The 12,071-nt window shown below is 47.1% G+C and overlaps 2 protein-coding genes across 2 annotated transcripts in view; both read right to left on the bottom strand.

Moving 5' to 3' along the window:
• The window catches only part of LOC137910698 (uncharacterized), a 257,139-nt gene that overhangs the window by 179,996 nt on the left and 65,072 nt on the right, over window positions 1-12,071 (bottom strand). The window lies entirely within an intron of this gene.
• The window catches only part of osbpl8 (oxysterol binding protein-like 8), a 29,342-nt gene that overhangs the window by 9,004 nt on the left and 8,267 nt on the right, over window positions 1-12,071 (bottom strand). The window contains exons 4-8 of the mRNA XM_068755150.1: window positions 3,577-3,650; window positions 2,570-2,650; window positions 1,403-1,504; window positions 990-1,193; window positions 306-390 (exon numbers count right to left, since the gene is read on the bottom strand). Coding sequence (XP_068611251.1) covers window positions 306-390; window positions 990-1,193; window positions 1,403-1,504; window positions 2,570-2,650; window positions 3,577-3,650 — 546 coding nt within the window. The remainder of the gene's footprint in view (window positions 1-305; window positions 391-989; window positions 1,194-1,402; window positions 1,505-2,569; window positions 2,651-3,576; window positions 3,651-12,071) is intronic.

The following is a 12,071-nucleotide window of genomic DNA, read 5'->3' as shown; positions in this document are numbered from 1 at the left end:
GATTGGACCGTGGCAACAGAAGGTCTGGAAAAGCTGAGAAATGCTACAAGATCACCCCGTCGCGTCAGCAACACTGAGGTTACCTAGCAACAGTTTAGGAACATAACTGGGTACAAAAAGAGCATCCAGAGTGTCTGAAGTAAAGATTTATGAAATACACCAAGTAGAAGAAGGTCTTTTAAAATAAGACTAGAGTTGGTGCTCCTTTCATAAAAGCCTTGAATGCTTGTATTTATTTATTAAATGATTTATTTGATGCTCTTGTTACTTTGATGGCTCAGTGTGACTGACAGCCTGTCTCTTACCATCGGACTCAGAGGCAGCGCGGAAGATGAGGTGACTGCTGGGTAACGGCTGAGTGATGGAGCCGACGGCTTCCCCTTTAGGACCCTACAGACACAAAGATCAAAGGGAGCGGGGATACACTTCAGCCAGGGAGGTGCTACTTCCGTTCATGTAGATCGTTTCATCTGAGAGTGGGTTTTTTAGGTTCCCTTGGGATGCCCCCCCCCCCCCCCCCGATAATAATGTGCATTCATCTGATCTGTTCAGCGAGGGAAACAAGCTGCTCCGAGACGCATCTATCTGCCAGTATTCTGCTTCCCTATAAAACATTTATTATCAAAAGTAATGGGGAAACAAGACGTTTGTTCCATCGCTTTAACAGGATGTGACATAATTATATGGTGAATAGAATGGCGAAGGCCGGAACCAGAGGAGAATAGCAAGCCCACGTCTGACAAAATAGGAATAGGAATCCTGTACACACACACACACACACACACACACACACACACAACACTGTTATGACATTAAGCGAAACAGCAAAAATTCTTTTTTTGTTAGATTCTCAAATTTCAAGCGCTAAAAAAACTCAAGTATCATAAAAGTTGTATCAAATCTTTTTGGGCGTTCCTGGTTGATATCCAATTCTTCCACCCTGGTAAGCAGCGTTGAAACGTCCTGGGAGTCTCTGCGTGTTTCCTGACCTTGACGGCCCAGATGGACTGCTCCAGCGGGTGGAACAGCTTGAAGCAGAAGCCATCCTTCTTCGAGGGCCTCTCAATGAGCTCACAGGCGTTGAGCAGCACCGTTCCCACCCACTGGCCGTTCTTGTGGGTCTTATAGATGAGAAGGACACCCGGTTTCAGCACACACCACAGCTTGGTCCAGCTCTTCAAGGTGCCACGGATCTGGATCAAATAGAGAAGGATAACGCAAGCCAGAAAAAGATGTTGTGTACAGACTTTGCTAGATTGTGTCAGATGTTTATTTGCATGTGTATGATGTCATTATCAAGTATTTTTTTTTTTTTTTTTTTACAAATAGCTCCAAAAACAGGTTTAATAATAACGAGGGACACTTTTAAGTTAAACAAAACAATCAAATGTTGCCTTCGCACCTTTAGCCAGTCGGCCATGACGATGACAGACGGATCAGTGATGGTGCTGAGTAGCTCTTTTGTTGCCCTCTTCTTCTCTTCCCTGTAGTTTTTCTTCTGCACCTACAGTGAGCACAGATCGACAGGCAATGGACACAACTGTGCATATCAATGTTCCACACGCTCGCTTTCCCACAGGATTACATTTGGCAGGGTAAAACAGGACACATCTCTGTGTGAACATGAATTTATTCATGAATTTATTTTTGTTATCATTCAATCATGTAAAATTATATTCGAGAGGAGGCAGAAAGCTCATTGACTCCCATCAGAATAATCTAGATCACACTCAAGCCCGGAGTGCCAACACTTCTTTAATAAAGAACAGCAGTAACCTACGGTGTCCTACGAAGGACAAACAACTCAAATTGCTTGGCTCAGCAGAAGGATATGCAGTGCTACAGCACCACCTAGCGGTGTGTTTTAGTTACTGCCTTAAAAACTCAATAACATACAATATTTTTGTTTAACTCTCTGCGTGTCAACATAAAAACCCTGACGTGCTAGGGGGGCGCGATGCGATGTCAGGGGGGGGCGCCTGTGACCGCGGAGAAAATGTTTTTTCTGCCTTGGAAGATTAACGTGTAATTGCACATCCACTCCAGTAGTTGGCAGTGGCGCCCTGATTGTCAGAGTGCGCGCAGGGAGTATTAGCAGAAGAAGAGCGGTTGTAAACAATCTACGGTGGGAGAAGAAAAAGACCTGACTTCCTCACTTTGCTAAAAGCACAATTCTTTTCTCATTTTGGTTTTGTAGGTTAAAGTGTTTTATATTTTGTACTCCCTAGTTAATATTGCTGATCAATTTTAATTTATTATTATTTATTGATGTTATTTAATTTATTATTTAATTGTATAAATTGTAGTTTAAGGATTAAAATGTCAGGCAAATTGATGCACTTCAAATATTTTCTGTTGCAGACGAAAAAAAATTGTAATAAAGTTATTCTTTGTTGTAAGTTGATCGATATTTCTTTCTTTTTCATATTTCTTTGTATGTTAATAAGGATATAAGAGTGTTTTCTTTTTCGGGGGGGCGCAAAAGAAAATAATTGAGAAGCACTGTGTTAGAGGAACCTTTTCTGCAACGGACTGAACTGTCCCTACCGGCTGATTTAAGCTCTGATACCTTAAGGGACTCCTTTTTGGTAAGCTTTCCTCCAGATGACGACACGTCCTTGTCCGAGCCATTGTACAACTTTGTTTCAGACTGTGAACACACAGGAAGAAAACAGGGCTCAACAGCAACAAATGGGAAGTGCTTCATCTCAGCACATCCTCGTCGAGTTCAAAAACCAATGTCCTCATATTTTAAATATGGATTATATTAAGGTAGGGGCGATGAACTCGACATGACACTACTTAAGTACGTTGTTCTGGAACGCATCATCCCCTTCTACATGTAATTGAGGCTACAAAGTGTTGCCTCATAACAAATCTATCATCACAGACACACAATCAGCAAAGTGGACTGACGAGGACAGCATTAAATTCTCTAATTCTCTCCATTTAGCTGCTAGAATGATTCTCGGTCTCTGTTGTTGTTGTTTTTAGCGCTTATCCCAATCTTAGCTCGGTTAGTAGAATTAACCCTATAAATGCCAGCGCAGGTTGAGGCCTGAGACTCCCACGGGGAAAGCAATGCTAAAACCTTCTCTGTCAAATCCTCCTTATATTCAGAGGAGCGCTTCCTGTGGCTGACACTTCATATACTGCTGAGAAAATAGATGGACACGTAGTAGACGGTCCAGTTATCAGAGTCACGACTGGGAGGGGAGAAAGAGTCACAGAACATCTCTCCAGAAGCATTTATCAAGCCCTGCGGTGCTTCTACATCTCTAAAATTATTTGCCATTTATTGAATCATTAAATGTTCCTGCCTAAAGAAAGATCTTTCTGAAAATCCCACATTTGCACAGATAAAAAAAACATTGATGTGGACCTGGAGGGCCATCCTTCGTGAATTTGAATCATTTGGCGAGTGCAGTACGGTGTGAGTCACCTCAGTGCAGGACATCTGATGCCCGAGGTCACGCCGGCAGGACAAAAGGCGTGCACCGATTCCCATCTCCTCTCTCTCAACGGTTCCTACCCACCCATCAGAGACCAGCATCGACCCACGGGAGGCGTCCTTACCTTGCTCTTAGATATGGACTGTGAATCCTCCTTTAAGGGAAGAGGCAAGAGGTCCTCCTTCCCCCTCTCGAAACCTAAAATCACACCAGGATGAAGAAATGCTTCGTCATCTTCAGTGACCAGCTGACCGACAGTATAAAAACCAGCAGACTTCCAAGTCGCTGTGAAAAGAATACAGTTTTTACAATGCAATGCAGTTTATTTTAATGGAGGAAAATAATGCCCCAAAAAAAGCAATTCAGGCATGTTTCCATGGTGAACAGGAATATATGAACTGGAATTTCTAATATTCTTTTATCTAATGGGTAAATCCCATCACAAGGTTAAATGTTTCCATCCGGCAGGATGTGGTCATTGATTGAGTAGCCAAAGTGTCTCTCACTATATTAATGTCAGCCAGAGGAGCGAAGGCAAAGAGCCCGATTGGCTCCTTGTTCCGTGTCGGTGTGAAGTTGAACGTAGCTTCTCCGTTTCAAGCCGTAGTTTGATCCGTCTGGCTTGAAGGCTCGTTGTCGTTCATTCGAACGCTCCTTTAGCGTTTCTTATCTTACTCTGAGACCATTTGCAACCACTTAAACTCACCGCAGCAAATATTTTCCGACCGAGAAACCAGCAATTAGCAACACCAGCAGGCTAAATGTGACTGAGATCCTTTCAATATTTTATGATCTCCCATCAACAGATGATCATCAGCTATGAGAGAAGCGCAGGAACTGCTCCAGTGCTGGTTGCAAAAACAACACGCATGCCTCCCTATATTCTTACCCGAGGATTAAGCTGAATGTTAATGCGTATGTGATGTCCTCAACATCTGATTTCTGAATTCCTTCTTTCTCTCAACGAGCATTACCTCGTACCTGGACCCTTGCTGGTATGCGAATGTAAGACCTTTACATGCTAGGAATGTCCTCAAAATGAAAGTATAGCAAAGGACAATGTCGCTATTCTGCTGGACGGTGATGCAGAGGACATTACAAAAGCATGTTCCTCCGCTAACATGGTGACATATTTAGGTCTGGAGGAGGTTTTTTTTGGAGCCGCATCAGACCTTCGGGTACATTGTTGGATTATACAAAATGTTGAGGGCAATGGCTTAGGCTTAGAAAAGAGCTTTGCACTGCAGGCTGCAGTAAATGCGCTTCCTCTGTTTACGACAGAGCAGCGAAGAAGTCATCGTGCGAGTAAAGAGTAAAAATAATCATTCGGAAAGGTAGTTAAGACTTTTTCATCAGGAAATCTCTAATAAGATGAATATTGTTCGCTGTTAAATTAAACGTAATCATCTCAAGTAAAAGGACCGACTTGAGCTGGGAAAGGTTGACTGACATTTTATCAAACACCGGAGACAGACGCCACCGGGGACAGCCAAAGGTCTCCGGTACGCCGACACCCGCGTGTTATGTAAGTCACGCTGGTATTCTGTTAGAGTTATTGTTGTATTTTCATTGTTTCATCGTAGAGTTTTTTAAGATGGAGGTGACCACGAGTGTTTCTCGAGGTAGAGATCCCTTTGTCTCTAGTTTCATCAAAGGGGGGTAGGGATCTATGTAAATACCTGAGACCACCTACTTTCACCGTGAGGTCCCGGGGGAGAGGTCTTTTGGTCGCAGCCGCTGGGCGAGCAAGGTCCTCCTTACCGGTAAAGTATCGAAGTTTGTCTGCCCGATTCATTTTGTGTGCGTTTAATTATTTCTTACACAGCGTGTCAGGGAAAAAACCCCATATTCATTCATACATTACACAGCTGAACTGTTAACATCCACGTTATAAACCTGCTGCAGCAAACTGCATACGGATGGTTTAAAACGAAAAGCCAAAAAGGAGCAAATTACCGAAGGTCAATAAGACCTCGTCAGAAGATAAGCCTCTCGGAGATTTCACCGAATCAAAGCGATCAAAGTGAGGTTTATTTTTTTGGTGCGGCGCTGTTCCTCAGTACGTCCCACGGTTCCTCCCGTAAACAAGCCCACCATTGAAAGTCGTGGAGGAGGTCTGTACGTGCGCCTGTGCTCCGCTGCAGCCTGACAAAAAGACGAGAACTGCAGTGACCTCACTCCGCATCAAACGTGGCTGCACTGCAAAAATGAAAATCTTTCCACATTAATGCTCCGTGTCACAAAAAGAATACGGCCTGGATCAGCAACAGGGTCGCACCAGAGACAACAACACGAGTTAAAGCAGGGGGGGAAACGTGCACACGAGGCTCATGTCCATAAATGTATTCTGATTAAACACAACAATTAAACTTTCCTGGAGTTTGGCAACGGTTGCTAATTTTTCAGCCCAGGAATGTGGACGCTGGTCCAATCACTAGACAATCCGGGCATCACTTCATAATCCACAGTGGATATGGACTAAAGGTCAGCTGAGATGATAACTTACTTTAGCGATGACCACATGCGATCACGCTGGCCCATATTTCAGGTTCTCATAGGTCATGCTTTGGGGGATCTGTCACATACTGATCCCCCCCCCCCCCCATCTCATTCTCAGCTTTATCTGACCTCCCGCTGGCACAGAGGTCCCGTTTAAAACCTCTAAATCCGTTTCCCTTTCCATTAGTCACTGATGCAACAGTGACGAAACCATTTTGACATAATGCGTCATCAGCAGTAATAATACACAAATGAATATCGAATGTTTTGTAACCTTTACAACTTTAGGTGTACTTCTTGGAGGTCATCATAGTAGTCAATCCAGACCGCCCCGGCATTTGTCTGTCCCCGGTTCTCATCATCAGATCTGTTTCTAAGGGCATCATGTCGGATGAAGCAGTTCGACCCAGGTTAGAATCCGTCGACCCACAGATACGTGGGGATGGAAAGAAGCAGATTATCTCTTGGACGGAGTGACATTTCCAGCCAGATGTGTCCGGATTAGAGCGGGGGCATTAGGCAGGTTGTATTACCGTGGCTGCTGTTTGGTATTTATAGTACACCCTTACTTTGCCTTTGGTAAAAACGACAGACAGTGACCTGGTTGTCCGATCTTTTGCTATTTCAGAGTTCATGCTTAAAAAAAAAAAAACACTTTCAAAACCTCAACAGTAAAACATTAGACGCAAAATATTAGAAACCCAGACCAATTGAGCAGTAAAGTGATTTTATAAAAGAAAGTCACATGAAGTTTCTGCAGACAAGAGTCCTCTACGTTAGGCTGTTCACTATGAGACGGCCTCACGGCGCACCGATCTGTGACGCTCAAGCTACGCACGAGCACGCAGCATGATGTCAGCAGAGTCCACCGTGGGCTCTTTGAGGATATATAAAAAAAAAACTAAGCAGGGAGACGTAAAACGCTGAAGCTAAAAAAAACCTGATCACGAATGACCGGCCTGCACCAGCGGCCTCCTGCAGCCTCACAAAAGCTGCGTTAAAAAGGGTTTGAGCACACGCAGCCATCTGTAAAGGTGGAGGAGGGAACCCCCCACCCCGTCGAAGCTTTGTGTCCATTCCAGGAGGACAAACGAAGGAAAGAGCTTTAACGGTTTGGCTTTTATAAATGAGCACTAAACTGTTTTAATCCTCAGTGCACTCTTAAAAACGAGGATTATTAATGCTGAGAGGGAGAGGTCACTGAAACCCGCCCCGGACGGCGCCTCCTACGGTCGCCCTGGTGATGTCGCGCGCTCTGTGCCGTTTGGGGTTTCACGTTAATTGTGCGTCTGCGTGCTCTTTCACCCGAGAAGAGCTACTAAACTTTAGATCGAGCACTCCCTCGGACCTTTTACCCGTCTTTTCACTCACCGGTAATAATTCTGTCTCAGACTCGTGGACATTTTCCTCACGGTAACTTTCACCGTCTGCACCGCGTGATGATACTCGTTTTGCTGCCGCTAATGCACGTATCAAACAATCACAATGCTGCGTCGGCCACGAAGACGCCGCCCACTCCGCCACACACCCGGTTCGTCTTCTTTTGACAAATGCCGAATCAGCCGCAATAAATATCATACAATTAAATAGAGTGTGTGTGTGTGTGTGTGTGGCATTTTCGTAGTCTGATTAACAACTCAAAGCATCTCACACGTCCGCATTGAGCCAATCCTACGGATGGAAGATGTCATCGCGTGACGCCGCCAGCGACCACGACGAACGACCACGACCGACTCTCGATGGACGCGTGCCGGTCAACGTCGCACGCCGACGAACTTTGCTCCGCACCACGAGCGCCACAGACGGCGCCCCGTAACAGACAGAAGCCCTACGACACGGCTCACCCACCTGGCAGCGAGATGGGCGACAGGTCGTTATAGCCCCCGAACGAGGCATTGCGGATGAGCTTGCGTCCATCCGGGTGCGCAGGTCGAAGCGACGCCGTCCCGCCGCACGTCGAGAAACGGCGGCGGCTCAGGAGGCCCTCCTCCTTCATCATGGAGACGACCGGAGCTCCCTCCGCACGCGGGAGGAAGAGAGGAGGGTCGGAGGAGTGCCGAGGCGACTGAGAAAGTGGGGAGGGGGTCGATCCGTTCCCTCGCCGCTGGAGCGCCAGGTGAAAGCGCACGCACACACAAACACACACAGACAGCAGGCAGACAACCGGCGCAGGACGCCGCTCTCCTCCTGAAGGCTCCTCCTGCAGCTCCCCGCTCTGCGAGCGAGTGTGACAGCAGCAGCCTGTCAGCGCTTAGCAACGAACAAAGTGAGCCCCTCCCACTCCCGCTCCTCCGGATGGGGAGGAGCGCAGCGTCTCAGCTCGAATCGGTCCGCGAGCGTGTTTCAAATGAATCAACTCGGATTCAAAGGGACGCTCGCAAACATTTCAACGGATTAGTCATCAGGCCGGAACGTCTGCGATGTTTCCTAAAGAGCGGCCCACGCGGGTGCCCCCCCCCTCGCCGTCACCGTCACGACGTTAGGGCACGGTTTAAATATACCGATCCCTCACGCGGCTTCATCGCCGCGAGCGCCGTCCAATCAAGACGTCCGACACACAATCACGAAACAGAAAATGTAAGACAGAAGGAAGCGCGTCATCACACCAAGGCAGAGCGGACTGAGAAAAGCAAATACCGTCAGGCACATCTACAAAATGACTTATTGCAATATTTCCTTTCCCAAGTGCCGGGCCAGTGAGCGAGGAAATGGATTACCTCGCGCGTGAATCGGCAACGAATGGATTCTGTAAGGTCGTTTAAGCTGAAAATATTGCGCTTTGAAAAAGGACTCTGCGAGGACACCTGTGGTTTCCGTGACTGCAGCAAAGAATAGCTTTAGCTTCAGTCGAGGCCTTTATCTGTGAAGCCCAACCTGCAATCAATCCTTCCCTCCGTCGACGAGCGCCCTCCTTCCGGCTTCCTTCTTTCACGCTTTCATTTTCACACGGCATTGCTTCAGATCTGGTACCGGCTGTTAGAGCTGAGCAATTCTATCGATATTTTGTTTCCCCCCAGAGAGTATCGAGTTTTCAGCCGCGAGTATCGATACATTAAGCCCCTTTCAAATCCCCCCGTGTCCCGCGTTACGCAGGAAGAGGAAGAGCAATTAGGTCTAGAGCATTTCTAGCAAGTCTCGCTCTTCCGGTTAGAGCTGAGCGAATGGCGGCGAGCATTAAACGCAGACGTGTGGGAGCAAGTTTAAAAACCAAAAAGGGGAAGCGACGATTCAGACAGAATTAAAGCGGTTTGCGAGCTGCGGCACACAAACGTGAAGCGAGCCCACCTAAAACGTCACCACCCAGACAAGCTAATGCTAACTGAGAGCGAGCCCACCTAAAACGTCACCACCCAGACAAGCTAATGCTAACCGAGAGCGAGCCCAAAACAAAGTACGCTGGACGGCGTCGTCGCCACAAGTTTCCGCTTTAAATCCGCACCGGTCACTTTACTTTTCAAAAGCTCGTACGCTCCACTCGGCACTCGCTGTTTAAACAAATGAAACTCATTTCCTGACCACATCTTTGACTCATTTCGTCCAGCATTTGCAAGCCGCAGGTCAGAGGTCAGGTCAATTCATTCAATCCAAGTCAGCAACATCACTTTGAAAAATGATGCAAGCGTATCGAATCGCATCGTATCGCGAGATTAGCGCATCGCTAACGCCCTACTTCCGGTCTCGTCGATGCAACCCCACGTAAAAAACAAGAGCCCCCGAGCTAACTGATGAATCTTCACAGCGGTAAATCCACCTTTAATTATTAACACAGGCAATTAGGAACTTCAAATTCAGCACACAGACCTAATTAACTTACTTGACACGTTCTAAGTATAGCAATCCCGGCGTCCATTTCTCATCCTAATGCCAATAAACCCGGGAGTGACTACTGGCTCGTACCGACTCTCGCGAATCTGAACCTCAGCACAATCGCTGACAGAACAAACGAATCGTCGTCAAGCCTGGACTCGATCCGCCGTCTGTCCACGTTCAGTCTGTCTTTCATTCCTCACAAAAAGTTTCATTTAAAAATAGTAACCTTGAATCTAAAGTCTTTTCGGTCACACGGACGCGCAGAACCTTTAAGCAGCTCTGGAGGCCGCAGTGAAATTTGGTTCAGCTATTTTTATGAATCTTAACGACTCATTTCATCTTTTAACGAGATCGCCAGTTTGACTTTTGTGGCGTCCTTTCCGGTATTTGCCCCGCATGTGTTCAAGAGAAGCTGAATCCTGAACGGCAACGCAATAAACGTTTAGCAGCCAGAGTCACGGGAGAACAAGAGATCAACCGCAGACCGTCCCATCCCCGATCCGATTGGTTGTTTCAAAGCCCAACTGGCAGCAATGGAGGGCTCGGCTATGGACCGTTCATAACCGAGCTCTGTAAAGACAATTCAAAAGTAAGTCCCTCCTCTTTAGCAAAGGGAGTCCCTTCCGTGTCTTTAAGTTAGACGTTTATCCAACGGTCCAAAAAGACAATCTAATCATGATAAGAAAAGGATCAGATGTTTTCAAAATGGAACTAAACTGTACTTTTGGTTTGTCCCTTGACAAATCAACGTTCTCCACTTCACCCTGTCCTTTGCATCGTCCTCTCCAACACCAGCCACTCTCATGTCCTCCCTCACTACGTCCATGTCTCTTCTCCTGGGTTGTCCTCTAGCCCTGTCCTTTACATCGTCCTCCCTCACTAGGACCATGTCTCTTCTCCTGGGTCGTCCTCTAGCCCTGTCCTTTGCATCGTCCTCCCCAACACCAGCCACTCATGTCCTCCCTCACTACGTCCATGTCTCTTCTCCTGGGTCGTCCTCTAGTCCTGTTCCCTGGCAGCTCCATCCTCAGCATCCTTCTACCGATATAGTCCCCGTCTCTCCTCTGGACATGTCCAAACCATCAAATTCTGGTCTCTCTGACCTTACGGCAACCCCCCCCCCCCCCCAAACTTTGTTTAGGAAATGGCTGACACATTACCCAAAGCTGCAATACATCTGAGGGTCAAGTGATACATATACACGGTGGACAATAGGTCACAAGCAGACACGGCGGCTACAGGGAGACCATGTAAGCCTGGGATTGACCTTTATGTCTCCTCAGCCGTACTGTAAGAGCAGTCAGGCACTATGAACCATGGCTCGTAGCTACAGGGATAGAAGTCCCCTTTTCATTGGTGCGATCTTCATTCTGTCCTCATGAGAAACACAAAGACAAAGGACGAGCACAATACAGAAAGACACTGGACGGCACAGAGAAGGAATTAGCACGAGAGGGCTAAGAACAAAGCACTGCCGCTAAACGCTGAGAGGCGCTACCTGGGTCTACTCCTTTATACTGTACCTTGGTTTTCGTCAGGCTAAGACGGACATGTCCTCACTATTAATGAAGGGAGCGTCCCCTCTGCTTTATACCCAGAAGACCCAAGGCTGAGACATTGTCCATCTTCTTTTTATCGCTCTTACTTTACATCCAAACACTCTTCCTTATGTCCAGTTCAACCCCCCCCCCCCCCCCCCATGCCCGGGTCTTGCTGGGGCTCAACCACTCATTGGACGACAGCATGGACAGAAGAAGGAACGCTGGACAGCGGCAGTGGCCGAGGGCAGACATAAGACCAGCCCCCGCCCTGCTGGAGACGACGTGTGACGGGGCTTAATCCCCCACGCTGACCTTAAACCTATAATGGCTCCATCTGCTCTGTTTCTTTGAAGCACCCAATTCGCCTCCCTTTAATTGATATTTTCCACATTGCTTTGTCCTCTGTCTGTCAGTCTGTCCCCCGCATTAAAGACGCCACCCCAGAATCCCAACCGATTCATTCGCCATCGTCAGCGAGAGGATTCACAAACTAGGACTCTCTCTCTCAGAGGACTATATAAGTCAGTGAACGACGGTTAAAGCGAGAATGAAGCCGATTGAAGAAGCTCTGGGAGAGGACCTCCTGGGTTTATTTTAGTCTTCAGCGAGTCATACAGAGACGGCAGATCCCTTGACGAGTGTCTGTGCCGATCCGACGACACGGCAAATCTAAACGAAATAATCCAAACTGAACTGCCGTATTATACAATCCATCGTTCCTACTCTATATTGTGAAGTGTACAGAAGACAGGAGGATGCATCATCATTC

Source organism: Brachionichthys hirsutus, chromosome 22 (genome assembly GCF_040956055.1).
Source record: "Brachionichthys hirsutus isolate HB-005 chromosome 22, CSIRO-AGI_Bhir_v1, whole genome shotgun sequence".
NCBI lineage: Eukaryota > Metazoa > Chordata > Actinopteri > Lophiiformes > Brachionichthyidae > Brachionichthys > Brachionichthys hirsutus.
The sequence above is the reverse complement of the archived record's forward strand: the minus strand, read 5'-3'. Positions and strand labels throughout refer to the sequence as shown.